General features: G+C 45.8%; 1 protein-coding gene across 1 annotated transcript in view; it reads left to right on the top strand.

Moving 5' to 3' along the window:
* TMEM260 (transmembrane protein 260) overlaps positions 1–15,310 on the top strand; it is a 44,241-nt gene extending 28,931 nt beyond the window's left edge. The window contains exons 4-12 of the mRNA XM_056851728.1: positions 1,177–1,356; positions 3,236–3,276; positions 4,422–4,505; positions 6,770–6,887; positions 8,106–8,278; positions 9,211–9,382; positions 11,810–11,958; positions 13,344–13,520; positions 15,253–15,310. Of these exons, the coding sequence (XP_056707706.1) occupies positions 1,177–1,356; positions 3,236–3,276; positions 4,422–4,505; positions 6,770–6,887; positions 8,106–8,278; positions 9,211–9,382; positions 11,810–11,958; positions 13,344–13,520; positions 15,253–15,310 (1,152 nt within the window). The remainder of the gene's footprint in view (positions 1–1,176; positions 1,357–3,235; positions 3,277–4,421; positions 4,506–6,769; positions 6,888–8,105; positions 8,279–9,210; positions 9,383–11,809; positions 11,959–13,343; positions 13,521–15,252) is intronic.
* Positions 15,311–27,363: the final 12,053 nt, after the last annotated feature.

The raw sequence follows: 27,363 nt of genomic DNA, 5'->3' as shown, positions 1-27,363 counted from the left end.
AGTATTCCAAGTGTGGTCTCACCATAGATCTGTACGAGGGCAGGATGGTAGCAGCAGTTTTATTCTCTGTTCCTCGTCTAATGATGGCCAGTATGGAATGACCACTGGGCTGGGTGAAAATGCAGCTTTTCAGATTAGAAACATTCATGCTCCATTCTGTAGTCCCATAGTTGCTGTGTCCTGCGTTAGAGACTCTAGTAGACAAGTGGAGGGAACAGAGGAGCTCACAGGCATCTGGGCGCATATTATTCTGTGCAGTTTGGAATGCACCTGAGTGCATCTTCTTCTGAGAGCCAGCATGGTGTAGTGGTTAAGAGCTGTGGTTTGGAGCAGTGGAGTCTGATCTGGAGAACTGGGTTTGAGTCCCCACTCCTCCACATGAGCGATGGACGCTAATCTGGTGAACTGGATATGTTTCCCCACTCCCACACACGAAGCCAGCTGGGTGATTTTGGGCAAGTCACACTCTCTCAGCCCCATCTACCGCACAGGGTGTCTGTTGTGGGGGAGGGAAAGGGAAGGTGATTGTAAGCCGGTTTGAGTCTCCCTTAAGTGGTAGAGAAAAGTCGGCATATAAAAACCAACTCTTCATCATCATCTTCATCCTTCCACCTGTACTCATCCTGATACTCTCCAAAGCAATCAAGATGAAAGTTTTACAAAATGGGATGGACTATTGGCAGAAACCTTGTTTAAAATCTTTTTTTTTAATCCGTATATAAATAGATTTTTAATTTTTTAAATGGGAGGGGCTGCCTACTTTTAATCACCCCCAAATGGTTTATTGCAGCCTAGCAGTGTTTGAGCCATACAGGCATGTCACGGCACAATTTAAATGGCGGGGGGAAAAGATGCCACAAATGTGATCCCCGGGAACCTCTAATATTATTCGCTCCACTTAAAATTTTGCCCCGCTGTGCAAAAAGAGATCAGAGCGATGTCGTCTCCCCCAAGTAATCCACGAAATTTTTTGCGGTTTTAAACAATGCGGGGCGTGTTTTTTCTGCAGGGACTTAAAACTGCAAATTGAGAGATCAGCTCCATCCATCGATATATGTTCGGGATTTTTCCCTTCCTTTTTGGGGTGGGCGGGCTCATTCTCTGATCTTGGAAGTTGTCCTGCGATTCAACTAAGATAACTGTTCTCATGCAACGTGGCGTGTCTTTCTGGCGTAGGAACTGACCCTGGACCACATGCTGAAGTTGACTCTCTGCTTCTTGGCTGGCTGCCTGCCTTATCTCTTCTTGCCGGCCTCTTCCTACCTCAACAAAGCCCGCTGGACCTGGGGAGACCAGACGACTCTGAAAGGATTTATGACACACCTTCTTAGGGAAGAATATGGAACGTTCAATCTGGTAAACAGGGCTCGCTTCTTAAGAACGAATTTTGTTTCTTTAGTGCAGTAGTAAATATTTTAGATGCATCAGTTGGACATCCTAGAAGCAGAGGAGGTTTACAATTATTACCCTTTTGTGTTCGGCAATAGCAGTTTTAGTAGTCCTTTCACTCGTTCCTTGGGATAGCTGTAGTCTCCTGGTAGCTGGGTGAATTGTTTAATCCACCTTTCCGCTCCTTAGGAGATGTTTTGGCAAGAAGAAGCTATGAGTGTGCAGCTGGGTGTATTCCAGTCTCCGCTGTGCACCTTGATCCAGAACCCCTATGGGTGCTCAGTGCCCTGTTCCCTACAAGGAGAAGAAGAAGAGGAGGAGGAACTGGTTTTTATATGCCGACTTTCTCTACCACTTAAGGGAGAATCAATCCGGCTTACAATCGCCTTCTCTTCCCCTCCCCACAACAACCCTGTGAGGTAGGTGGGGCTGAGAGAGCTCTAAGAGAGCTGTGACTAGCCCAAGGTCACCCAGCTGGCTTCATGTGTAGGAGCGGGGAAACAAATCCACCAGATAGCGTCCGCCATTCATGTGGAGGAGTGGGGAATCAAACCCGGTTCTCCAGATCAGAGTCCACCGCTCCAAACCACCGCTCTTAACCACTACGCCATGGCGGACTTGAAACACCACCTTTCAGATGCAGAGAAAAACTTTAATCCATCTTTTGCACCCGAGCTGTTGTGTTACTATAATACCAATTTAAAATCGTTTCATTGATGGGTGCGAGTACAATGTCTTTCTATAAATGTTGTACTCATCAAGTTATAGGGTTAAATCAGGATCTTCCCTGAGGTTTTAAAGAAGAAGTTAGATTGCCATCTGTCAGCAATGCTGACTCTATGACCTTAGGCAGATGATGAGCGGGAGGGCATCTTGGCCATCTTCTGGGCATGGAGTAGGGGTCACTGGGGGTGTAGGGGGGAGGTAGTTGTGAATTTCCTGTGTTGTGCAGGGGTTGGACTAGATGACCCTGGTGGTACCTCCAACTCTATGATTCTATTTTATGGATCCAACTCTATGATATTGCTATTGGAGACACTTTCCTCTGGCACAAGCAAAGCATCTTGCACCAGAATGGTTTCTTGCACTGGTGGGAACCTCTTTGTTTTGGAGAAAAGTGTCACAAGTTAGTGGAACAAATTTTCAGGTTTTGACCCTTTTTGTTTGTTTCTGCTAGGGTGAATAAAACTCATGGTTAGAAAGACACTCGGTTTGTCTCGAATGCAACTTCTTGTTTAAGGACTACAGCTGGGGAGTCAGAATGCGTATATGATTTATTTACTTTATCTACAGTGCAGTCCTATGTAGAGTTACCCCACTCTAAGCCCATTGAAATGAATGGGCGTAGACTGGAGTAACTTTCCTAAGTATGGCACTGTTACTTACTTTATTTATATCCCACTTTCCTCCAGTGGGGACCAAAGCAGCTTACACATCCTCCGTTTTATCCTCACAGCAACCCTGTGAGGTAGGCTAGGCTGAAAGTGTGGGACTGGCCCAAGGTCACCCAGCAAGCTTCCATGGCTGAGTGCTGCTTCGAACTTGGGTCTCCCAGATCCTAGCCTGACATTCTAAGCACTACACCACGCTGGCTCTCAGTGATGTCGTTGGGTGGAACAGGAAGTATCACGAATCAATTTCCCCCCTTCCTTTGGAGCATGGTAACCTTCAAAGCCACTTGGATATAATTTGGACTTGCTTTTTCAGGTTGACAAAGGTCATTATTTTAGAACAACCCCATGGGATAACCTCAACCATAATAGGATATAAACAGGTCACGGGGGCCTTTGCTTTAAACGAACACAGCATAAATACAAGGGTTCCTTTTTTTCTTTTCTCTGTCCAGGCAAAATCAGAAAATGGATCCAGTATGACTGATATATTGCTGTAAGTAAATGCAGGCTGCGTGGTTTAATTCATACGAGCATATGAAGATATCATTACTGAGCCAGAGAATTTATCCATCTAGCTCCGGGCTATTTATGCTGGCATGAAAGGCTGTATGCCTGCAAATGAAAGAATGGCTCTTGTTTCTGGGGAATCAGACATAAAGGACATCGGAGTTTGGCTCATCGTTATGAACGCAAGCAGTTTGGCTGAATCTACATGTGTTGTGCCATTGCGGTGACTCAGCTCCTGGATTTTCCTCTTGGAAAATGGGTTGCATCCCCATTTCTGCTCACATGAGAGCTCTTGCACAAAAGGAAGCTCCCGAAAGCAACTGCAAGTAGTCCTTGTGCTTACTGATAGTGCAAGGTGTATTTCAGCCACCTCCTCTGCTGATAATGGCCTCCTTTCAAATTGGACTGTGACGACTACATCGATTAACTTTTTTTGATTTTGAGATTTTTGGACACGGCGACCCTGATCAGACAGTTAAAATTCAGCCCTTGAGCTTATGGCTGCTCGTGTACAAAATGGAACTATGTTAAGTGACGCATGTCTTCTGCTATCTTGTCTGCACCCCCAACACCTGTTCAGATTTTAGAAGTAGAAGAAGAGTTGGATTTTATATGCCGACTTTCTCTACCAGTTAAGGGACACTCAAACTGGCTTACAATCACCTTCCCTTCCCCTCCCCACAGCAGACACCCTGTGAAGTAGGTGGGGCTGAGAGAGCTGTAACAGAGCTGATCTGGAGAACCAGGTTCGATTCCCCCACTCCTTCACATGAGCGGCGAAGGCTAATCTGGAGAACTGGATTTGTTTCCCCCACTCCCACACATGAAGCCAGCTGGGAGACCTTGGGTTAGTCACAGCTCTCTCAGCCCCACCTACCTCACGGTGTCTGCTGCGGGGAGGGGAAGGGAAGGTGATTGTAAGCCGATTTGATTCTTCCTTAAGTGGTAGAGACAGTCGGCATATAAACACCAACTCTTCTTCTTCTTAACCTTGGCATCGGTTTCTTAAATATTGCACAATTTATAACTTCTGCTTGCTTTTCTTTGCTGGCATTCTGGTGTCTGCAGTATAGACTGATGTTCATGCATTTGCTCATGAGCTTTTTTCTTTGCCTTTTAATGTTTCCACAGTTTCCAAGTGACCCACATGAGGGCGGAGCTTTCCCTCGTTGTCCCAGCCCTTGCGATCGCCGCTTGCCTGTGCGCCACAATAAGGTAGTGGTCCCCCCCCTTTTAAAAATTTGTTATTTTATTTTATTTTTCAAATTGGTAGCCTGCCCTCATCCCCAGCAAGCCAGGCTCAGGGCGGGTAACAACGAGTAAAAACATACATATCCAACATATAGATCATCTACATCCTCAAAACCGTAATAATAAAACCATGAAAACACTGATCAGATGGCCATAACTATACCTAGGTGCCACAGCAAATAAGCAGGCCAGCCCCCCACAGATTTCAAAAGTGGGGGCGGGATGGGGAGGCCAGTAAAGATGGATCTTCTTGCAGATGTTCTCAGTTATAGGCCTGGCGGAAAAGCTCCGTTTTACAGGCCCTGCGGAACTCCTTAAGATCCTGCAGGGCCCTGATTTCACCCAGAAGACTATTCCACCAGGCCAGGGCCAAAAAAGCCCTGGCCCGTGTTGAGGACAGCCGCACATTCTTTGGCCCAGGGACCACCAATAAATTACTGTTGTTTTAAACAAGAAGCATCTTCCCATTCTATTAATCTGTAACATATGAATGCAGGCATTTGGATTTACCAGAGGTATTCCTCCCCCATAAGCCAGTGGCTCTTAACCAGGGTTCCATCTTGACTTAGGTTCCTGTGAAGTAGTCAATCACTGTACTGTTATGGCTAAGTTTTTGGATTTTGTGATTAACTGAAAACTATGTTATTGGAGTCGACTAGCCACAGTAAGTGATGATACAACATATTTTGAATTGTAAAAACAATTCCTTTTTATTGTAAATACTTCAGAAAATAGTAAAATGAAAAGATACATGCACAATATATACAAGCTTCAACCAAAAGAATATAGATCTGAATAAAATACAGTTACAAATCAGTTACACTCCCAGTAACCAACCCATCAATAACCATGCTGCAGAAATATAAAGAATAAGTGAAAACGATTACATGTTGCGTTTAGCATACCAAAGCATACTAAAAGTACATCATATATGTTGTTAGTAAAATCAAATCAATGGAAATTCTCCACCAGACATGTTTGCTGACAGTCTGTAAGAGAATTCTCCCTGATATGGTTGTTGATGGGTTGGTTACTGGGTGTGTAACTGATTTGTAACTGTATTCTATTCAGATCTATATTATTCTGTTTGAAGCTTGAATATATTGTACATATGTCTTCTCATTTTATTCTTTTTGAAGCATTTACAATAAAAAGGAATTGTTTTACAATTCAAAATATGTTGAATCATCACTTCCAGTGACTGGTTAAATAAAGTGACGTGGTTTTTAGTGAATTACAAAATTTAAAAATCTAGTCACAAAAGTACAGTGATCGACTACTTCACCTGTTTAGTGGAAGAACCTCAGGAACGAACCTCAGGTAAAACTCCCATGCATAAATGACCAGAGACTCTTCAGCTGAGCCACATCCCTACGCTAGCTGTTATTTCCACCCAGTGCTTCCAAGAAATGCTGTCCATCTTGATTTGCCATGGCTCAAATCGTGGGCACAGCAAATGCGCCTTGCTTATTATTTAGCATAAGTAGCCCTGGAAGGTGCTTGTGTGTTATGGCGCAAGCGGAAAGTGCTGTGGAGTCTATGATTTTTCCAGTGTCTGTATGTTTCTAATTCAGGGGTTCTTAACCCTTTTTGTGCCACGGACCCCTTTGGCAGTCTGGTGAAGACTCTTCCCAGAATTATTTGTTTATTAATTTATTTTGTGATTTATAACCCGCCCTCCCTGGCCAAAGCTGGCTCAGAGCGAGTTTTTAATAATGTTTTTAAAGGTATAAAATAAAATATGTGGGATAACAAAGGAAACCAATTATACTGCAATACAGTTATGCTAAATTTCAGTTAGAGGTTGGTGAAAATAAAGATGTAATCCCCCCCCCCCGGTCCAAGTTTATGGACCTCGGTGGCGCAGAGGGTTAAGCTGCAGTACTGCATTCAAAAGCTCTGCTCACGACCTGAGTTCGATCCCGACGAATGTCGGTTTCAGGTAGCCAGCTCGAGGTTGACTCAGCCTTCCATCCTTCCGAGGTCAGTAAAATGAGTACTCGGCTTGGTGGGGGTCAAGTGGAGACGACTGGAGAAGGCAATGGCAAACCACCCCATAAACACAGACTGCCTAGTAAATGTCGGGATGTGACGTCACTCCATGGGTCAGTAATGACCCGGTGCTTGCACAGGAGACTATCTTTACTTTTAGAAGTCTGTCGGGGTCTGTGGACCCCAGGTTGAGAACCCCTGTTGTAATTGATTGATCCTCTCCCTTGTTCTTCTAGGCCGAAGGTGGAGAGGCCACGTCTGCTGTGTCTGTTTACCCTGATGCTCTTCTCGTATTCATTTTTCTTTGCTTGGAGGGCAAACTTGGATATTTCGAAACCTCTCTTTATGGGTGTGGTGAGTTCATTTTGTTTTGTTTTTGATAGCCCTCTTGCTGCATTAAGACACATGGCCTTGCTGTTCTGGGCTGATGAAGGGGAAGTACCCTCGCGTTTCGGAACGCAGAATCCTCTTGTACAGTTGTTTTTAATGCTGTTGTGTCCTCAAATCCCAACTCTGCCTTGAGGATGCCATCACGTCTAGTTTGGCCCTGACTAGCAAAGCACCGAGCTCATTTCAGGTAGATATTTGCAAACCCTTACGTCCGTGAGCTCAGCATCCTTTCTCGGTGACCCTGTGTTTGTGTGTATGGGGTGTGTGTGTGCGTACAAACCTTAAACAGTATCTCCCAAATCAAAGTGCCAATCCTTCCCTTCCCCATGGCAGCCATTTTGTGATAGGCCCTGCCCATCAAAGCTGTCTCTTTTATAGGGCCACAAATGCCCCCTCTCAAAATTCCGACTCATGGCGACCCTATAAATGAAAGTCCTCCAAAATGTCCTGTCTTTGACCGTCTTGCTCAGATCTTGCAAATTGAAGGCTGTGGCTTCCTTTATTGAGTCAATCCATCTCTTGTTGGGTCTTCCTCTTTTCCTGCTGCCCTCAACTTTTCCTAGCATGACTGTCTTTTCCAGTGACTCTTGTCGTCTCATGACGTGACCAAAATACGACAGCCTCAGTTCAGTCATTTTAGCTTCTAGGGTCAGTTCAGGCTTGATTTGATCTATAACCCACTGATTTGTTTTTTTAGCAGCCCACGGAATCCGTCACGCTCTCCTCCAACACCACATTTGAAAGGAATCTATTTTCTTCCTATCAGCTTTCTTCACTGTCCAGCTTTCACACCCATACATAGTAATAGGGAATACGATGGCATGAATTAATCTAGTCTTGGTGGCCAGTGACACATCCTTACACTTCAAAATCTTTTCTAGCTCCTTCATGGCTGCCCTTCCCAGTCTCAATCTCCTTCTGATTTCTTGGCTGCAGTCTCCCTTTTGGTTGATGGTGGACCCAAGGAATAGAAAGTCTTGAACAATTTCAATTTCCTCATTGTCAACGTTAAAGTTGTGTAATTCTCCTGTAGTCATTACTTTTGTTTTCTTGATGTTCAGCTGTAGTCCTGCTTTGGCACTTTCTCTTTTAACTTTCAGCACCATGAATGAGTAGGTAGGAAGACTGAGGTGAAATGCTCCTCTTTGGGATAACAGCTTTTATGGGTGTGATTTTCTGCAGGTCGAAAGATTCTGGATGCAGAGCAATGCGATCCTTGCTGTTCTTGCTGGCCTGGGATTGTCCTCTCTCTTTTCCCTAGCTGAGGCTGTAATCTACAACAGCCGAATTTTACATTGCCTGGAGTGGATAGTTGCTGCCGTCCTCGTTACGGGGCAAATCTACTCCAATTACAGGTAATCGACAGCAACCTGTCTTTAAAGGTCACATAGAACATGGCTACTAGGATATTATTGGTAGAAGAGAAGTAGTATGGGGTAATGGTTAGAGTACCCAACTTAGGGTCTGGAAGACCTGGGTTCAGATCCCAACTCTGCCAAAAAGCTCACTGGTAGACCTTGGCCCCAGTCATTCTGTCTCAGCCAAGACTACTTTCCCGGGTTGTTGCGAAGCTGAAATGGGGGCTGGAGAATCACTCTGAGCTCCTGGGAGGAAAGTCAGAATAAAAATATGCTAGGTAGACAGTGTCTGTGAATGATATTACGGGGAATGACATCTTGACCCCCTTTCCCAGCCCTCTTCATCTGAGGGTTGTCCAACACTGGGCAAACTATTCGGATAACGAGCCTTCATTCTGAAAGATCATTGAAGCCTGACGGTGTTTTTTTATGGTCCTTCCACCACTGTTTTCCTGCCGCTGTGCCTTCGCCTTTTAGAAAGGAACGTTCGCAATCCCTGTGGGAATTGCCTGCTGTAGGATGGCACAGAAAACAAGCGCCACCACAGCAGAGACTCGACAGTAGGAGCCACCCACGGGACCCTCCCGATTCCTTTCCGTGACCAATGGCAAACTTTGTTGTTGCATAGCTGTTCCCAACTACAGCATGAATCCGATAGCTTCCTCTTTAGTTTGTCCCTGGTATCTGGTACTCAGGCATATGCTGCCTCTGTTCATGGAAGTTCCATCTCAAGCTGACCTTTGGATGTCTAACACTGAATGTACCATGCCGCATGGTCAAGACTTTTGCTTCTCTAGCTATTTTAGGACAGATTGAAAGTAACAGCACAGGGAAGAATCAGGTAGGTGCTGGAAAGCATGTTGGTGAGCACTGTGATGTCCGCCGGCACCCCGCTATGGATCAACATTTTGTTATCTGGTTTTATCCAGCACCTGTGACCAAAGCCGCAACTACGTCGTCGACCAATTCGCGAGGAACGTTTTGTCCTCCATGCCTCCAGACGCCGTCATTCTTCTGAGAGGAGACTTGCCAGGGAATTCTCTTCGTTACCTTCATTATTGTGAGGGAGCGAGACCGGATGTTACCTTAGTTGATCAAGAGGTAGGTGGGAAACAAGCAGGCGGAACAAAGTGACTGAGAGATTGGAGATGAGGAAAGTTTTGACTGTGTAAACCTGAGGCCTCCAACGGGAGAGATGCAGATAAGGTATCTTGGCTCCTCCATAAAATGCAAATTATAGGCTGGTGCAGCCTTATTTTGCCTCAGGGAATGCAGGGAAAGGAAAGAAGGGTTAACCCTTTGTCCTCTGCTTGTGTTGTTTGAAACGGGTTCCCTGCTCAGCTGTTAGCATTTTAAAGGATGTGTTGTCTCCTTTAAAATGCTAATAACGAAGCAGGGAGCCTGGGAGTGCAGAGTTTGAAGAATTAAACTTCCTCGCCCTTCCTTGCAGAATTAAACTTCCTCGCCCTTCCTTGCACGTTCCCGAGGCAAACTGAGGCTGCATTTTACAGATAGAGCAAGGTTCACAACCTTCTGTCTCATTTGTTTGAACACTAGGATTGGTGGATTGAGGTGGGACTCCTTGATTTTTTTTAGAAAAAAATTCAAACAAAGCAAAACATTCAAACATACAAACATAGACATCAAATTCTTACATTGTGCTGAAACTTTATAATTGCAATTCAATTATATGTGTGTGTTAAGTGCCGTCAAGTCGCTTCCGACTCATGGCGACCCTATGAATGAAAGTCCTCCAAAATGTCCTATCTTTGACAGCCTTGCTCAGATGTTGCAAACCGAAGGCTGTGGCTTCCTTTATTGAGTCAATCCATCTCTTGTTGGGTCTTCCTCTTTTCCTGCTGCCCTCAACGTTTCCTAGCATGACTGTCTTTTCCAGTGACTCTTGTCATCTCATGACGTGACCAAAATTCAATTATACCTTCTTTAAGTTATTATATTTGCATATCTGGCAATGCATTTCTTCCTTAAATGCTTACATTCTGTTTTTTTATTGGTTAACAGCTATATAATCAAGAAATACTTACCATTTTTCATAGAGCTCAGAGGTTGGTCTGTTATCCACTAAAGATGTTCATTTAGCCATGGCTGCCTATTCTGCTACTTTGTCCATTTGGGACTCCCTGATGTCAGGAGGAAAAGATAACTTTGCAAACAAAAATGTTTTGAACCCAAATAATGCAAATCAGACCAACCTGCGAAGAATAATTCTGTTCTGGAGGCATAACCCAGCCCAAGCTCAGCATAAGTTTAAGGTCGTTTAGGCATGGGTACTTTCATTCACGTTCACCCCCGGTCTGTCTCAGTTGATCCTTGGAGTTCTGCATGAGTTTTCCCTCCATTAGAGATTACCTTGCTGCCAGCCCTCCCAAATCTCGGGATTTCCCGTTCCTCTGTTAACCCGATCCTTCCTTCTCCCCTGAGCTCAGCCTGGGTGAAATCCCCTTGCATAATGCAAAGCATGGGACACCCAAGCTTGGTTTCTATCACAGAAAGTATGCAGCCAGTTACAAGGCAGCATGTAAAGAGGCGAGAATTCAAATGCTTCCTGCTTCCTGGGAGCTCTTTCTGAGCAGAAGAAAGGCTTTTTAAAAATAAGGTTTGGATTTCCCCCCCCCTTTCAGATTGCTCTGTTTTTTGTTTTTTCTTCTTAAAAGGCTTTTTTATTTGGCAGTTGGGTTTTGGGGGGGGGTGTTCTCATAGTAAGCACTACAAAGTAAGCCAATTACAAAGCAGCATTTCAAGGGGCGAGGATTTGATTTGAGCTTGAAGACTGATGGTGCATGGATTCCCAACAGGAAAGTGTTGGTCCAGCGAGCAGTGAACCTCAGGTAAAACTCCCATGCATAAACGACCTAAAAAAAATGTTAAACAGACGGCATGAGTCAGTTAGCCTACCTCACGGGGTTGTTGTGAGGATGACATGGAGGAGAAGAGAATTATGTAAGCCGCCTTGGGTCCCCATTGGGGAGAAAGGTGGGGTATAAATGAAGTAAATAAAATAAGTAATAATAAAATAAGTTTAAGCTTAAGGTGGGGAAAAATATTTATAAGGATCATTTGTCTTGTATTGTTTTCTCCCTCTCTCGTAATACCAGAGTGCAGGGTCATCTTCTGAAGCTGGAGGGTGAGAGATTCAAAACAGATAAAAGGAAGTATTTCTTCACACAACGCATAGTTAAATTGTGGAACTCCCTGCCCCAGGATGTGGGCTACCAACTTGGAAGGTTTTAAGAGGGGAGTGGACATGTTCATGGAGGAGAGGGCTATCCATGGCTACTAGTGAAAACGGATACTAGTCATGATTCATACCTATTCTCTTCAGGATCAGAGGAGCATGCCTATTATGTTAGGTGCTGTGGAACACAGGCAGGACAATGCTGCTGCAGTCGTCTTGTTTGGGGGCTTCCTAGAGGCACCTGGTTGGCCACTGTGTGAGCCGACTGCTGGACTTGATATGCCTTGGTCTGATCCAGCATGTCTTTTCTCATGTTCTTATGTCTGTTCCAGATGATGACTTACCCCTGGTATTTGCCAAAGATAGCTAAGCATCTCCCTGGGGTGGTCTTCCCCGGGGATCGATGGAATCCTGTGGAAGGGCTGTTACCCGACGGATCGGTCACCTTTAATCTTCACCACTTTCTCAAAGTAAATAAACAGTAAGCATTCCACTTCGTGTCACAGCATTTTCCGAAACCTGTTTGGCTCGTTCTCGGATTGGGGTTCTTGGCCACTTGCGCCTCCATGCTGAAAGATCAGCTTCACGCAGGGATGTCCCTGGCATCCTTTTTGCGAGGATTCGTTTCTGTTTATGTCATGGTGGTGTAGCGATCAGGCCAGGAGTTGGGGACGCCCAGGTGCAAATGCCAGCTTTGCCATTCAATGTACTGGATGACCACGGGTCAGCTGGTGTTCCCTCAACCTGGTCTCCATCACAGGGTGGTGGTTGGGATTACTGGGCTTGCCAGTAGATTCTCGGACAGTCCAGTCGATCGGAGAGTCTGCTTGAATGGAAAATCTTGAACAATTTCAGTTTCCTCATTGTCAACCTGAAAGTTGAGTAATTCTCCTGTAGTCATTACTTTTGTCTTCTTGATGTTCAGCTGTTGTCCTGCTTTGGCACTTTCTAATGTAGTGGAGTGATAAGAGTGTGTGACTAGGTTCTGAGAGACCCAGGTTTAAATCGTCACTCAGCCATTAAGCCTAGTGGGTGATATTATTCATTTTACATTTGTTTATGCAGGCATTTGTACCCCACATTTCTCCCCAGTGGGGACAGAAGCTGCTCAGGATCTTGTGACAGTCTTACTCTTCTCTCAGCCTAACTTACCTCAAGGGGTTGTTGCGAGGATAAAAGGGGGGAAGGGCGCATGCATCGTTTTTCTCTCCTCCATTTTATCTTCACAACAATCTTGTGAGGTAGGTTAGACTGAAAGAGAGAGAGACTGGCCTAAGATGACTCAGAGAACTTCCTACGTGAGTGAATGATTTATTTCTTTATTCATTTATTTAAAACGTTGATTAGCTGCCTTTTTCCTTTGCGGAACTCAAGGTGGCTCACAGTATAAATGAAACACTGTTAAAATAAATCAAAGCACAATAAAAGCAATGATAAAAGCCCAATAAAGATGAGCAATTTAACAAGTCAAGTTAGGACTGTCCAATAAAATCGACATCGGTCAAATGCAGTCCTAAATAAAACCGTCTTCAGCTGCCTCCTGAAGATTGACAATGAAGGGGCCAGGTGCACCTCCCAGGGGAGGTTGTTCATAATTGTGGGGCTGCCACCGAAAAGGCCCTTTCTCGAGTGCCTGGGTCCTAGTTCGGCACCCTTGCTACTTTACCGCCCTGCCTCTCTCTGTTGAACTTAACTGGATTTTCAGTGGTGTTCTGATGGCTTTTTAATGTTGATTTCATGCTGTTTTTATTGTATTGTGCGATTTCGTTTTGAAAGAGCCTCAAGCAAATTTACACAGAAAGCGGCTCAACAGGTAAAACATGTCCTCTCACTTTTCTTCTGCTTTTTCTTGCTTGTCTGTGACAGCAAAGAAACCTTCGTCTGCATAGGGCTCCATGAAGGCGACCCCACCTGGAGGAAGGACTATTCCCTTTGGCCCTGGGGGTCCTGTGACAAGCTTGTGCCTTCGGACACTGCCTTCGACCCTGTGGAGTGGGCCGATCGTACCCGAAATCTCTACAATTGGAGCGAGCGGTACGGGAGGTAAGGGGCAAAGAAGCAGTCGCAGCTTAGAAAAGTTTGCAAACTTTGGCAAAGCGACAAAAAAAAAGTTTAAAAGGATTGTTACCTATTTTGGGGGAGGAGCATGCTTTTGTTCGATCCAGAGGTAGTTCTTTTAGGAGGCTGGGGTCATGTTGAGAAAAGCTAGAGGGAGCGCCCTCTGCTGGCAGTGGCGGAAAAGTTATTGTCAAGCTCTGGGATATTTCCAAACTACCGCCAGTAGGAGGTGCTGCTGGACATGGATTTTCTCCTTCTCCAGCCATCTCTTTTGACCCCTGGAAGGATGATGCTTGGATTCCTAGGACCCATGTGGGGGCAGAAAAGCCACATGGGTTAGGGGGCTGCCGGGGGGGGGGGTGGAGTCAGATAAAAAGCACTCCCCCTTCCCTGTTCTGCTCATGGACATCCACAGAAGAACCAGGAGGGATTGCTGTGGGAAGGAGTGACATGGGGGGAAATCCGCTTGCATTGTTCTGGCGATGAATCTGGTAGGACTTTGGAAATCAGTGGCCTGTGTGTGCACACCGGTATATTTATGTCTTGCAGAAATACCAGCGTGGTGTAGTTAAGAGCGGTGGTTTGGAGGGGTGGAGTCTGATCTGGAGAACTGGGTTTGATTCCCCCACTCCTCCACATGAGCAGTGGAGGCTAATCCGGTGAACCGGGTCGATTTCCCCACCCCTCTCAATGAAGCCAGCTGGGTGACCTTGGGCTAGTCACAGCTCTCTCAGCCCCACCTACCTGTTGTGGGGAGGGGAAAGTGATTGTAAGCCGGTTTGATTCTTCCTTAAGCGGTAAGAGAAAGTCGGCATATAAAAAAACAAACTCCTCTTCTTCTTCTGAAGTTTACCTATTTGAGAGCTTCAGGGTGGTGGTATGAGCAATAGAGGAGTGGAAATCCAAGGGGATACCATATTAGGCTTAGTTTTGGAGGGCAGCCATGTTGGTCTGCAGTAGAAGAGATAGATTCGAGTTCAGTAGCACCTAGAGTTCAGCAAGATTTTCTGGGTATGAGCTTTTAAGAGTCAAAGTTCCTTTCGTCAGATACCAGGCTTCGACTCTCAAAAGCTCATACAAAGAAAATCTTGTGCTACTGGACTCAAATCTAGCCATTTTAGGCTTTTCAATTATGTTTAATTCTGTCTTCCTGTAAAGCTTTTGGGTTCTTTTGCTTCATTTATTTAGTTAATTTTTTTTCATTTATATGCCTTTCTTGTTAAGACTCAACATTAGATTACAGAATTAGAAAGCAACACAATAAAAACCTGTACAATTATTTAAGCTGCATACTATTCTTTGTGTTTCCCCCTGTTTTAACAGAAAGGAAGGGGAGCATATCCTTTCTAAAGAAAAGAAATGTATGTAAAAAATTTAGAAAGACCCAAAGTTTCTAGTCCTTATGGCTTGCAAAAGAATACTTGCACAATAAAAAAAACTTCTTAAAAAGTAAGAAAGGCCTTATGAATTCATTTAATGTTCATTGTTTCTTGTCGGGTGCTGAATTTAGCTTTTCTTGATGCCTTAAGTGCAGAATTTTAATTATTTCATTCTTGTGGAATACATTCATCCTGTTCCCTCCATCGAATTAAACTCAGGCTGACTTTCCCTGAAGCAGCTACCTGCCCACAGCCAGAGACAGAACACTTAGGTGTTCTTTTTTTGGTCAGGTATAATTTTTGCCCAGAATGTTAGCTCTTCTGTTCCTTTGTTTAAGGTTTGATTCGTCTATGTGGGAAGCTGTGGCAAACGAAGAGATGTGGCAAGCCAGGTGAGATTCACCCCCCTCCCCCCGCGCCTCACACACACAGCTGGAGTCCAGCATGGGAGGGAAGATGGCACATGTGCGAATTCAGCTATGCAAATGCATCTTCCTGGACTATGGTGGAAAGGCAAATGATAACAGTAACGTTGTTGAACATAAACGGGTGGACAGTGTGGCATGGTGAGTTAGAGGTTCAAAGTCCGGGGTTAAAATCCCCACTGGGCTGTGAAGCTGGCTGCTTTTTTTTCCAGCCTAACCTACCTCACAGGGTTGTGAGGTTTAAACCAGGTGGGGGGGGGGACAGCATGAGCTCCTTGCAGTGCCAAAGTGTAGATAGATCACAGTGCCAAAGTGTAGTTAGATCGCTCTGAGTCTGGTCGGTGCTGAGATGTCACACCGTGCTGCCTTTTGGAGCGGTGGGCTCTGATCTGGAGAACCGGGTTTGAAATAATTCTCAGAATGACCATAATAACAAAACGTTTCTGCTTGCCAGGATGAAAACTGCCTTCTTTCTGTTCGGCCTTGCAGAAACACCTTCTGTGTCCGGGGATGTCAAAGCACAGCTTTATACGCTCGCGTACAACGTAAGTGATTTTATTCTTAGGCTCCAACTTGATGGATAGCCCCGTCTTTCTCTCTGTTTGGCAGATCGGACAGCAGAAGTCAATGTAATCAATACGGTGAGATGTTCAATAGGACTAAAATTACAGCAGTCTTAAAACAAAGCCAAAAGTCTTAGACGTGGCATGCCAAACAATGCAGAAAATGATATTATATAAGCAGCAAGAAATGCAGTGAAAACAATAAAAACATACAGCGAACTGGCGTGGTGTAGTGTTTAAGAGCCAGCGTGGTGTAATGGTTAAGAGATTGGTGGTTTGGAGCGGTGAACTCAGATCTGGAGAACCAGGTTTGATTCCCCGCTCCTCCACATGAGCAGCGGATGCTAATCTGGTGAACTGGGTTAGTTTCCCCACTCCATTCACATGAAGCCAGCTGGGTGACCTTGGGCTAGTCACAGCTCTCTTAGAGCTCTTTCAGCCCCACCAACCTCACAGGGTGTCTTTTGTGGGGAGGGGAAGGGAAGGTGACTGTAAGCAGCTTTGAGTCTCCCTTAAGTGGTAAAGAGAACGTCAGCATATAAAATCCAACTTGTCTTCTGCTTCTGCTTTTTCTTCTTCTGCTTCTTCTAATACTTACCATACACCATGGTATAGTTCACAATCCTGCCCTCTTTATAAAAATGCCTTCCTGAACCTTTTCATTATAAGACAGCCCTCTTTCAGAGGGTAGCCGTGTTCATCTGCGGTAGAACAGCTAGACTGGATTGTCTGTCCTTGTTTCCTTTGTTTCTTTGTTTTCCATTTTTTGGTCTTTTTTGGTGGTCCTAAGGTATCTGCAAAGCTCTCCCCCAACACCATATTTCAAACGAGTCAAGAAAATTGATTTGTTTGAAATGTGGTGTCGGAGGAGAGTTTTGCATTGCTTCCCTCTGACATCAGAGCAGTTTAACCAATCATAGCTAGAGGCTGCAGTCTCTTAGCATATTGAAATGTTGATCCGAATTTATATTGTAAGCCACCTTGAGTTCTGCAAGGGAGGAAGGCAGCTAATAAATGTTTTAAATCGATAAATGATACATTATTTTTTTCCTGGAATTTTAAACAATTTCATAGAATCATAGAGTTGGAAGGGACCACCAGGGCCATCAAGTCCCACCCCCTGCACAATGCAGGAAATTCACAACTATCTCCCCCCTCCACACCCCTAGTGACCAGAAGATGGCCGAGATGCCCTCCCTCTCATCATCTGCCTAAGGTCACAGAATCAGCATTGCTGACAGATGGCCATCTAACCTCTTCTTAAAAACCTCCAGGGAAGGAGAGCTTACCACCTCCCGAGAAAGCCTGTTCCACTGAGGAACCGCTCTAACTGTTAGAAAATTCTTCCTAATGTCTAGACGGAAACTCTTAATTTAATTTCAACCCGTTGGTTCTGGTCCGACCTTCTTGAGCAACCGAAAACAGATCGGCACCCTCCTCTATATGACAGCCCTTCAAGTATTTGAACATGGTTATCATATCCTCTCTCAGTCTTCTCCTCTTCTTACTTTATGGATGTTTTGTGGGTCAAGCGTTCAAGTTGCCGGTTTGTTTTTATCGTCTGTAAATGCTTTGGGGACGGGCTGTGGCTTAATAGTAGGACATCTTCTTGGCATGCAGAAGGCCATAAGAACATATGAAAAGCCCTGCTGGATCAGACCACGGCCCATCAAGTCCAGCAGTCTGTTCACACAGTGGCCAACCAGGTGCCTCTAGGAAGCCCACAAACAAGACAACTGCAGCAGCACCATCCTGCCTGTACTCCACAGCACCTAATATATTCGGCATGCTCCTCTGATCATGGAGAGAATAGGTGTGCATCATGACTAGTAGCCATTTTAACTAGTAGCCATGAATACCCCTCTCCTCCATGGACATGTCCACCACCCTCTTAAAACCTTCCAAGTTGGTCCCAGGTTCGATTCCCGGCATCTCCAGTTAAAGGAACCAGGCAAGTAGGTGAGGTGAAAAACCTGTGATTGAGACCTCGGAGAGCCGCTGCCGGTCTGAGTAGACAATACTAACTTTGATGGACCAAGGGTCTGATTCATTATAAGGCAGCTTCATGGTAGGGAGGGGCTGTGGCTCAGTGTTAGAGCATCTGCTTGGCATGCAGAAGGTCCCAGGATCAATCCCCGGCATCTCCAGTTAAAGGAACCAGGCAAGTAGGTGATGCGAAAGACCCCTGCCTGAGACTCCAAAGAGCCGCTGCCAGTCTGAGTAGACAATACTGACTTTGATGGACCAAGGGTCTGGTTCAGTCTAACATGTGTGTTCATGTATGTTCTGTAAAGGCCTTCGAAACTGAATCTTCCCCTATTGTTTTGTAGCTGTACAAGGAAATCGTAAGTGCGCACGACGTCCACCCGGTGAACTGGCATAAAAATTACGCAATCGCGTGCGAGAGGATGCTGCGCCTTCACCCGGCACGGGAGGACCCGGAAGTGTTGCTGTTGGACACCATCAAGCACTTCCGGCTCTACGTGGAGAAGGCGGCGGATGATCCCCAGCAAGGCAGCATTTTGGAAGCTGCAAAACATCTGAAGGACGAACTTCAGGAACTGAGAAAAAAGAAAAGAGGAGTCAAGAGGCAGAACTCCCCCAACTGACTTTGTGACCTGCCGGGTGTTGAGATTCAGGGGGTTTTATGTGAAATCAGCCAGATGTGAGCCGCTCTTGGAAAAGTCCAGACTCTGAGCTGGGGAACCGGGTTCGATTCCCCCACTCTTCCACATGAGCGGCGGAGGCTAATCTGGTGAACTGGATTTGTTTCCCCGCTCCTGCACATGAAGCCAGCTGGGTGACCTTGGGCTACTCACAGCTCTCTTAGAGCTCTCTCAGCCCCACCTACCTCACAGGGTGTCTGTTGTGCGGAGGGGAAGGGAAGGTGATTGTGAGCCGGTTTGAGTCTCCCTCAAGTGGAGGAGAAAGTCGGCATATACAAACCAACTCTTCTTCGTTGTCAAGAATGCAAAAGAATATGAAAATTAAATTGGATGATCTTGTAGCTGGACTTCAAGCGTTAGGATGCACAAGTATCCTTATTTGGAGGTTTTTAAGCAGGGGCTAGATGGCCATCTGATAGCAAGGCTGATTCTGTGACCTCAGGTGGATCATGAGAGGGAGGGCAGGAAGGGTTGCATCAGTGTTTGGCTCTTTTGGCCCTTTCTTACATGCCCAGGGTTATGCTGATCGCCACTTTGGGGTTAGGAAGCAATTTTCCTTTAGGACAGATTGGCCAGGGATCCTGGAGGTTTTTTTTGGGGGGGGGGCAACTTCTGGATATAGAACAGGGGTAACAGGGTGTGTGGGTGTGGAAGGTAGTTGTGAATTTCCTGTGTTGTGCAGGGGGTTGGACTAGAGGACCCTGGTGGTCCCTTCCAACTCTATGATTCTATTATTCTAAGTACAATATGATATTCTTTTTTAAACAGATGTACTCATGTGGAGACACATTGGGTAAGGCCGGAGTCAATATTCCAACCGAAAATTTGGCTGCTGAAATTTGCGTTTGATAGTCAACATCTGCATTTGCATTTCGCCCCCAGAAAAGTATGTCAAATAAGTATTGTAGAGAACTAGTGTGGTGTAGTGGTCAGAGTATCCAGCTAGGCCTCAAGAGATCCCGGTTCCAAACCCTACTAAGCCACGAATCTTGCCAGGTGACTTTGAGTCCATCACTCTCAATCTAACCTACCTCACAGGGTTGTTGTGGGGATAATTCCGGGGAAGGGAGAACCTAGTACAGGGGTGTCCAACTCATTTGTTACAAGGGTCGGATATGACATAAATGTCACTTGGGAAAGCCAAGTCATGCCTCGCCAGCCCAGATTGGGATGGGGGTGGGTGGGCGTTGGCTGGATCGTGGGCCGGAAAAGAGCTCTCAAGGGGCCGGATCCAGCCCTCGGGCCTTTTGTTTGACACCCCTGACCTAGTATGTGCCCTTCAGCTACTTGGAGGAAGAATGGATAAGTGGATAGATTATTTCTGCAGTCAGGCCGAAAAATAAATAACCAAACAACCTCTGACTCATTTAGACGATCTGTATTACCAGCCGGATCTGCCGCTGGTCCTTCATGCTGTCCGTGTGTCAGTGGCAGGCGGTAGAACACATGAACATATGAAAATAAATGGGAGAAGAAAGAAGAAGAGTAGGTTTTTATATACCACCTTTCTCTACCACTTAAGGGAAACTCAAACCAGCTTACAAACACCTCCCCTTCCCCTCCCCAGACACCCTGTGAGGTAGGTGGGGCTGAGCGAGCTCTTCATAGAACTGTGACTAGCCCAAGGTCACCCAGCTGGCTTCGTGTGCAGGAGTGGGGAAACAAATCCAGTTCACCAGATTAGCTTCCGCCGCTCATGTGGAGGAGTGGGGAAGAAGAGTTGGTTTTTATATGCCGACTTTCTCCACCACTTAAGGAAGAATCAAACCGGCTTACAATCACCTTCCCTTCCCCTCCCCACAGCAGACACCCTGTGAGGTAGCTGGGGCTGAGAGAGCTGTGACTAGCCCAAGATCACCCAGCTGGCTTTGTGTGCAGGAGTGGGGGAACAAATTCAGTTCACTAGATTAGCCTCAGCTGCTCATGTGGAGAAGCCGGGAATCAAACCCAGTTCTCCAGATCAGACTACACCGCTCCAAACCACTGCTCTTAACCACTACATCATGCTGGCTCTCAGAAGAAACTGTTAAGATATTGATACAACTTGGGAAACAAGACGGGATGAAATTTGGATTGGGTGAATTTAACCTAGCTTATCTTGAGTGAGGGTGGAACTGCGTTTTGTGCATTGCATGGTGGCTAAGTGGTCCTTAAGAAGCACCCTGCGTATGTGCTGGGGATGTCTGTGAGAATGGACTCCGTGTCTTTCGAATTAACAGGACCAAAATTTCACAAAGTGCAAAATTCGCTCAGGAACCTGAAGTCCTGCTTCCTAATTGCCGCTGAAAATCACCACCCATCGCGGACACGTTGCCGTTTTTCCATCATGCATGGTTTTCAGACGGAGGCCTACTAATTCCTTCAGGAATGGCTTTGGCTAAACGGAACCCTTTGGAACCGTGGGGCGAAAGCAGAGATTCTGGAAGGCGCCAACTGGCAGGAATTTAACTTTGCTTGCCCTCTTCCAGCGCTGGCCTTGCGAAGTTTATCACACAAGCGGGGAGCGAAGCACCACACCGTTCCATTCGTCTCAGTTGCACAAATCGGTTGCCAAGTAAACACCTTTTTGCATTTTCCTAATTACTTTCCGATTTGTGTTTTCACCTCCCTGTTTGTTCTCTTGACTGATCTGGTCCTTGTAATTAGCCGCGGCCTCCTGCTGCCTTCGTCTTGAAAAGGAAAATTCGAGGGGAGGGTGGTTTTTTTTCTTCTTCTCCCCCTCCCTACCTCTTTGTCTCCCTTGTTCCCCCCTCTCTCTTTTTTAAATTCTCCTCCCCCCTTAAAAAAATTCAATTTTTTTTTGGTTACTAGAATCTTTTCTGCGCGCAAACTGAAGGGAACAACGTTAAGAAATGCAAATAATGGCCCTTTATTCGATTATGACAGTTAATTAATAGCAACCTGTTTTAATGAATTAAGTCACTCAAGGCCCTTCAGCACTTCCTAAGTAGTAGCCCGGAGTCTGTGGGGATTCTCTCCCCCCACTCCCGCTTCCCGATTGTGTCGCTCCGAGACTCCCAAGTGCTCCATAGGCCCCTGTATAGAAATGTCCCCTTAATGAAGAGGGAGGGTTCGGAGCTTGCCCGCATTCAAAGATCACTGGTGCGCTATTCAGGGGGAGAGCAGGCGGGAGAAAAGCTGCCCCCCTTTTCCCCTACAAGGAGCAACCAGAGTTCCGCAGCATTGTGCTAGCCAAGGCCCTCGATCAAAGGCCTCCTACCGACCTCCTCGCCGGGCTCCTTTTCAGACGACGGCCATAATTAAAACCGCTAATTCTCTTTTAAAAGTGCGGCAGGATGCCGTGTAGGCATCTGTTTTGGAGTGTCCTTTTGTGATGTCATAAGCCGTTAAAGGGCCGGGGGCGGGGGAGCTTTTTGGAGCGACGTGCCGGTCCCCGAGGTCCTTCGAGGCAAGGGGTGCCAGAGCAGGGTTGCCAACCTCCAGGTACTAAAGCTAAATCAAAAGGCAGTACTGGATGCCAAGCATATCGTAACCACGCTGCAAGTATATAAATAATTCCCAAGACACAATTCCAGTCTTGTGTACAATATTGCAACTAGAACTCCTCTGAATGAGAATGCATACAATACAGTCCATATAAAGTCCATAAATTTGAAATCCTCAAAGCAGAGTGTATCTTGAATATTCCAAACAGCGACGTTCAGTTCCAATTTCTTGCACAGAAGGGGCCAAAAAGGCCATCTAGTCCAAATAGGGTTGTCAACTTCCAGGTACTAGCTGGAGACCTCCTGCTAATACAACTGATCTCCAGCCGATAGAGATCAGTCCTCCTGGAGAAAATGGCCACTTTGGCAATTGGACTCTATGGCCTTGAAGTCCCTCCCCTCCCCAAACCCCACCCTCCACAGGCTTCGCCCCCAAAACCTGCCGCCGGTGGCGAAGAGGGACCTGGCAACCCTATGACGGAGGAGACCTCGACAAGGTCTTGGCTACGCGATCCCGATCCGAATTTGCCCCTTTGCCAGCCCGCCAGGGGGTTGGATTGGGGGCAAGGGGACAAGAAGGTGGTGGTGTGTTGGGAAAAGGCGTTGATGCTTGATTACCTGATCGGTGGGCCTTTGTTGGTTTTGGCGTGACCCAGAGTGGGGGGATGGGACACTCTTTCCCTCCCGTTCTCTGTGGTTTGAAGATGCCCGCTGGAGCCTGTAGGGTTTTGAGCGGGGCCTTTTGAAGAGCATCAATGGATGTAACCGTTCAGCTGTTAGGGAGACGAGTAACCCGAGGAGGCTCATTAATCCCCTTTGGCTGTCTCGGTGCCTTTTGCCCTTTTATCGCGGTCTTATTAGTGTCCTACTTGTCTTGAACGGGGAAGGAAAAGGGGGGGGTGAATGGGAGCTGTTGAGGCCTAATTGGCAAAGACTTTTAATCATGGTCCAAAGACTTTCACTGACTTGAAAGTAACTTCTCCACGGGAAGGGACCTCAGAAGGAAAAAAAAAAGTTTTTTTTTTTTTACCCCTTATTCCAGCCACAAAAGCATTTTTTCCCAAAGAGGGAGAGAAGCTTATCGAGGCTTTAATAGTGCTTAAAAATGCACGATTAAGTAAGCATTGCAAAAGCTAACCTTCAAAGTCACATACTTTTCAAAAACAACGGGCGCCTCTGCAGCCCGGCCCCAGCAGCTCGGAAAGAAGTCCCGATGAGTTCGAAGAGACTTGCTCGCAAGTAAGCATGTCTTGGGTAGCGCCTCGGCTGAGTCCGAATTACTCCATCTAGCAGGTTTCAGACGACGTTTTGCTTTGCGCTCCAGCAGAACGCAAGCAGTGCCCACCGGCCACGGAACTGGGTCTAGCAGCTAGGCACGTCCCGCCAAAGGATACCCAAATGTAGGCCAGAGGGGGAAAGGCTGCGGCTCAGTGGCGCGGCACCTCCTTTGCATGCCGAAGGCCCCCCAGTTCAATCTCCAGCATCTTCTTTAAAAAGGATCATGCAGTGGGTGTTGTGGAAGGCTTGACCCGAGGCGCCGGAAGGCCCCTGATGGTCAGAGTAGACAATACTGATCTAATGGTCTGACTCAACAGCGGAAGGCTGTTCTGCGGGCTCAGATGTTCATTCCCCTTCTGCCTCTGAGCCATGGATGTTTTCATATCTTTCAAGACCCCAAAGCCACCTTTTGTTCAGGTTGTCTTATATCTGGGTAAAGTTGAAGTCGTAATATCTGCACTAAATTTCTGCCACAATAAATCTTGTTAGTCGTAAGGTTGTAACCGGACTCCTGTTTTAATGCAGCAGACTTAACCCGGTTACCACTCTGCAAGTTATTCTTTATGATTTTTCTCCAGTTCAGTGTTGGTATATACCCGTAGGAAAGTTGTTAGATTTTTTTTCTGGAACAAGGTTGTCTAAAGCAGCGGTTCCCAAACTGCTCCACAGAGCACTTGGTGCTCCGGGAAACATCTCCTAGTGCTCCGTGAAGAGATTGGAAAGAAAAATACTAGCGTCGTTCAGTTTAGTATATAGGTGCTAGGTGAAAATTAGTGCTCTGTGATGAATTTCTCTCCTGAAAAGTGCTCCGCAACTCAAAAAGTTTGGGAACCGCTGGTCTAAAGGAATTTCTGGACGACTTCAACTGCTGAAGGTGATATATGTAAAAAATAAAGGTAGACGGATATTCTCTTGTTCAGGGAGGTTTATTATTTTTTTAATTGTCATTACTGTACTTTTCATTTTGTCTGCTTTTGTTCCTGGTGGTTCCATGTTGGATTAAAGTCAATTGAATATAATTTTTTTTTAATGTTTTATGCCTTTTATAAAACACACACAAATAGTGTTAAAAACTGTTGGTTGCGTTGTACCGTTCCAGCCATATAACAGCAGTGCCTACCACCAGCACAAAGAGCCTTCCTTAAACCAATATATATCTTGGCTGGCAATGATAAGCGTGTTACTTTGTTCTGCGGTAAAGTTTATATTTTGTGCCCTCAGAATTAGACAGGCATATGTTAAAAATCTCCCTGGGGTTAAGTGTTAATGGGGCTGTTGTTTATTAGTTTCACCATGCTGCTTTGGCGCAAGAAGGCACTTTGAATTTGAAACAGGATTCAGGAGCAGGAAAGAGACTTTCCCTGGTGCTTTTAGCTGGGCAGAGCGGTAGAATACAATGCCAATCCTGTGTGAATGTAATGGGGGGAAATTCAGCGCAAAGAAAAAAAATGCAAAAGTTAAGGTTTACACAAAGGAGTGAAACAATGTTAGACTGGCATGGGGTAGTGGTTAAGAGCTGTGGTTTGGAGTGGTGGACTCTATTCTGGAGAACCGGGTTTGATTCCCTACTCCTCCACTTGAGCAGCAGATGCTAAACTGGTGAACTGGGTTGGTTTCCCCATTCCTCCACATGAAGCCTGCTGGGTGACCTTGGGCTAGTCACAGCTCTCCCAGCCCCACCTACCTCACAGGGTGTCTGTTTTGGGGAGGGGAAGGGAAGGTGATCGTTAGCCTGTTTGATTCTTCCTCAAGTGGGAGGGAAAGTCAGCATATAAAAACCAATAGGCAAGACACAAAAGTGAAATGTCTTGATATTTGGCCTGAATTTGCGGATTAGTTTGGATATTAATGTATCTTTTTGTGTGCAAAGGCTCTAAAATTGGTAAAGACTATAATTTTTGCACTGGCAAAAAGTCCGATAAGTGGGTTCCACATCAAATCAAGCCTGAATTCTCTCTAGAAGCTCAAATGACTAAACTGATACTATTGTACTTTGGAATCACTGGAAAAGACAATAACACTAGGAAAAGTTGAAGGGAGAAGGAAAAAAGGAAAACCCAACGTGAGATGGATAAATTCAGCCAAGGAAAGCCCTAGCCCTCAGTTTGCAAGACCCAAGCAAGGCTGTTAATGATTAATGAGGTAATTAATTCATAGGGTCACCATAAGTTGGAGTCGACTTGATGGCACATAACACACACACACACATGCAATGTATTAATGGGGAACAATTCTCTGTCCTGGATGTGTGTCCCAGTGAATTTGTTTGGCTGTTGTCTGTGAAATGTCATTTTGCATTAGCATCATTTTGTAACTTCTTCATAATAATTTTTTTTAAATTGCCCAAAGAAAGAAGGAAACCATAACAGGGAATTTTGAGTTGAAACTAGACTGCCAAATTCGGTATCATCTCTAAATACACAATCATCCTCCTCTTCAAATGTCTCCAGGCTCTACAGGGTTCTCCAGAGACCTTTGGCCTTGCATCTCATGTGTGGTGGATGCTTTTCAGAGATGAGGGTATTTTGGATACTGCTTCACTGTCTAGCATCAACTGGGGTAGGGGCTGTGACTCAGTTGTAGAGCATCTGCTTGGCATGCAGAAGGTCCCAGGTTCGATCCCCGGCATCTCCATTTAAAGGGGCTAGGCAAGTAGGTGATGTGAAAGACCTCCGCCTGAGACCCTGGAGAGCCGCTGCCGGTCTGAGTAGACAATACTGACTTTGATGGACCAAGGGTCTGATTCAGTATAAGGCATCTTCATGTGTTCAACTCGGGTCTGCTCTTCATGACTGAAGTGGGGAGTGGGACTTCAGTCTGTTATTCCATCTGATTTGTTGGTTGGGCTCCCATTCTGCTGGTTATGTTACCGATTGTGTTCAAAGTTGTAATTGGTGGCGGGAGCTTATACTGGTTGGGCCATGGCCTGGCTGGCCCAGGCTAGAAGAAGATGAAGAGTTGTTTTTTATACCCCTATTTTCTCTACCTTTAGGGAGTCTCAAACCAGCTCACAATTGCCTTCCCTTCCTCTCCCCACAACAGGCACCTTCTGAGGTAGGTGGGGCTGAGAGAGCTCAGGGAGAAGTGTGACTGGCCCGAGGTCGGCTGGAGATCAGTTGTAATAGCAGGAGATTTCCAGCTAGTACCTGGAGGTTAGGAAATCAGTACAGGAGCGAAATCAAGTTTTGAGTGCAAAAATAACTTTATATGCTACTATGTCTAACCTTATACATCCAAATTCTAAGTCAACTATAAGGTATATACAACACACAAATAAAACAGTAAAAAAGACATACAATGTACAACCAAGCACCCAAAGGTGAAAGAAGAAAGGGAACAGTTCATGTATGACGTGTCTCCCTTGAGACACGTGTCTCCCTTGAGACACGTCATACATGAACTGTTCCCTTTCTTCTTTCACCTTTGGGTGCTTGGTTGTACATTGTATGTCTTTTTTACTGTTGTATTTGTGTGTTGTATATACCTTATAGTTGACTTAGAATTTGGATGTATGTTAGACATAGTAGCATATAAAGTTATTTTTGCACTCTAATCTTGATTTCGCTCCTGTACTGATTTCCTAATCTCCCTGATACAAGAGCAGTGGTGTCTATTTCTCCCCCAGTACCTGGAGGTTGGCAACCCTATCTCTGTGGCATCAGATGATGGCCTCGCTTCCTACCTTCCGAAGCGCTGCTTTGATTCAGCTCCGCCAAGCAACAGCCTAGTGAGAAATTGCAGACACCCTGCAGTGTGTACCAGGGAAAGGAAGGGTGTTAATGAAGTAAATAAACCACGCTCCGTTAACGTAGTTTCCATAGTATTAACCACATGGGCGTAATCCCAGGATATATTCAGAAAGGCTGTCCCACAAGGTGAGGGAAACCACCGGAGAAGGATGGCAGGGGCCATCCTGAGGAGGAAGTGACCGCGGATAGGAGAGAAGCGTCCCTTTTGGGAATATTCTCTCGACTGTGTTTATTAATGGGTTCACGGAGATGGTGGCCACTTGGCTCCTTGTCTTGAACCTCTTTGGTCTACCACGGAAATGGAAAGCTCCGCGTGCCTGCG

This window comes from Euleptes europaea, chromosome 6 (assembly GCF_029931775.1).
Source record: "Euleptes europaea isolate rEulEur1 chromosome 6, rEulEur1.hap1, whole genome shotgun sequence".
Classification (NCBI taxonomy): domain Eukaryota; kingdom Metazoa; phylum Chordata; class Lepidosauria; order Squamata; family Sphaerodactylidae; genus Euleptes; species Euleptes europaea.
Note: the sequence above shows the minus strand (reverse complement) of the source record. Positions and strands in the feature narration are given on the sequence as shown.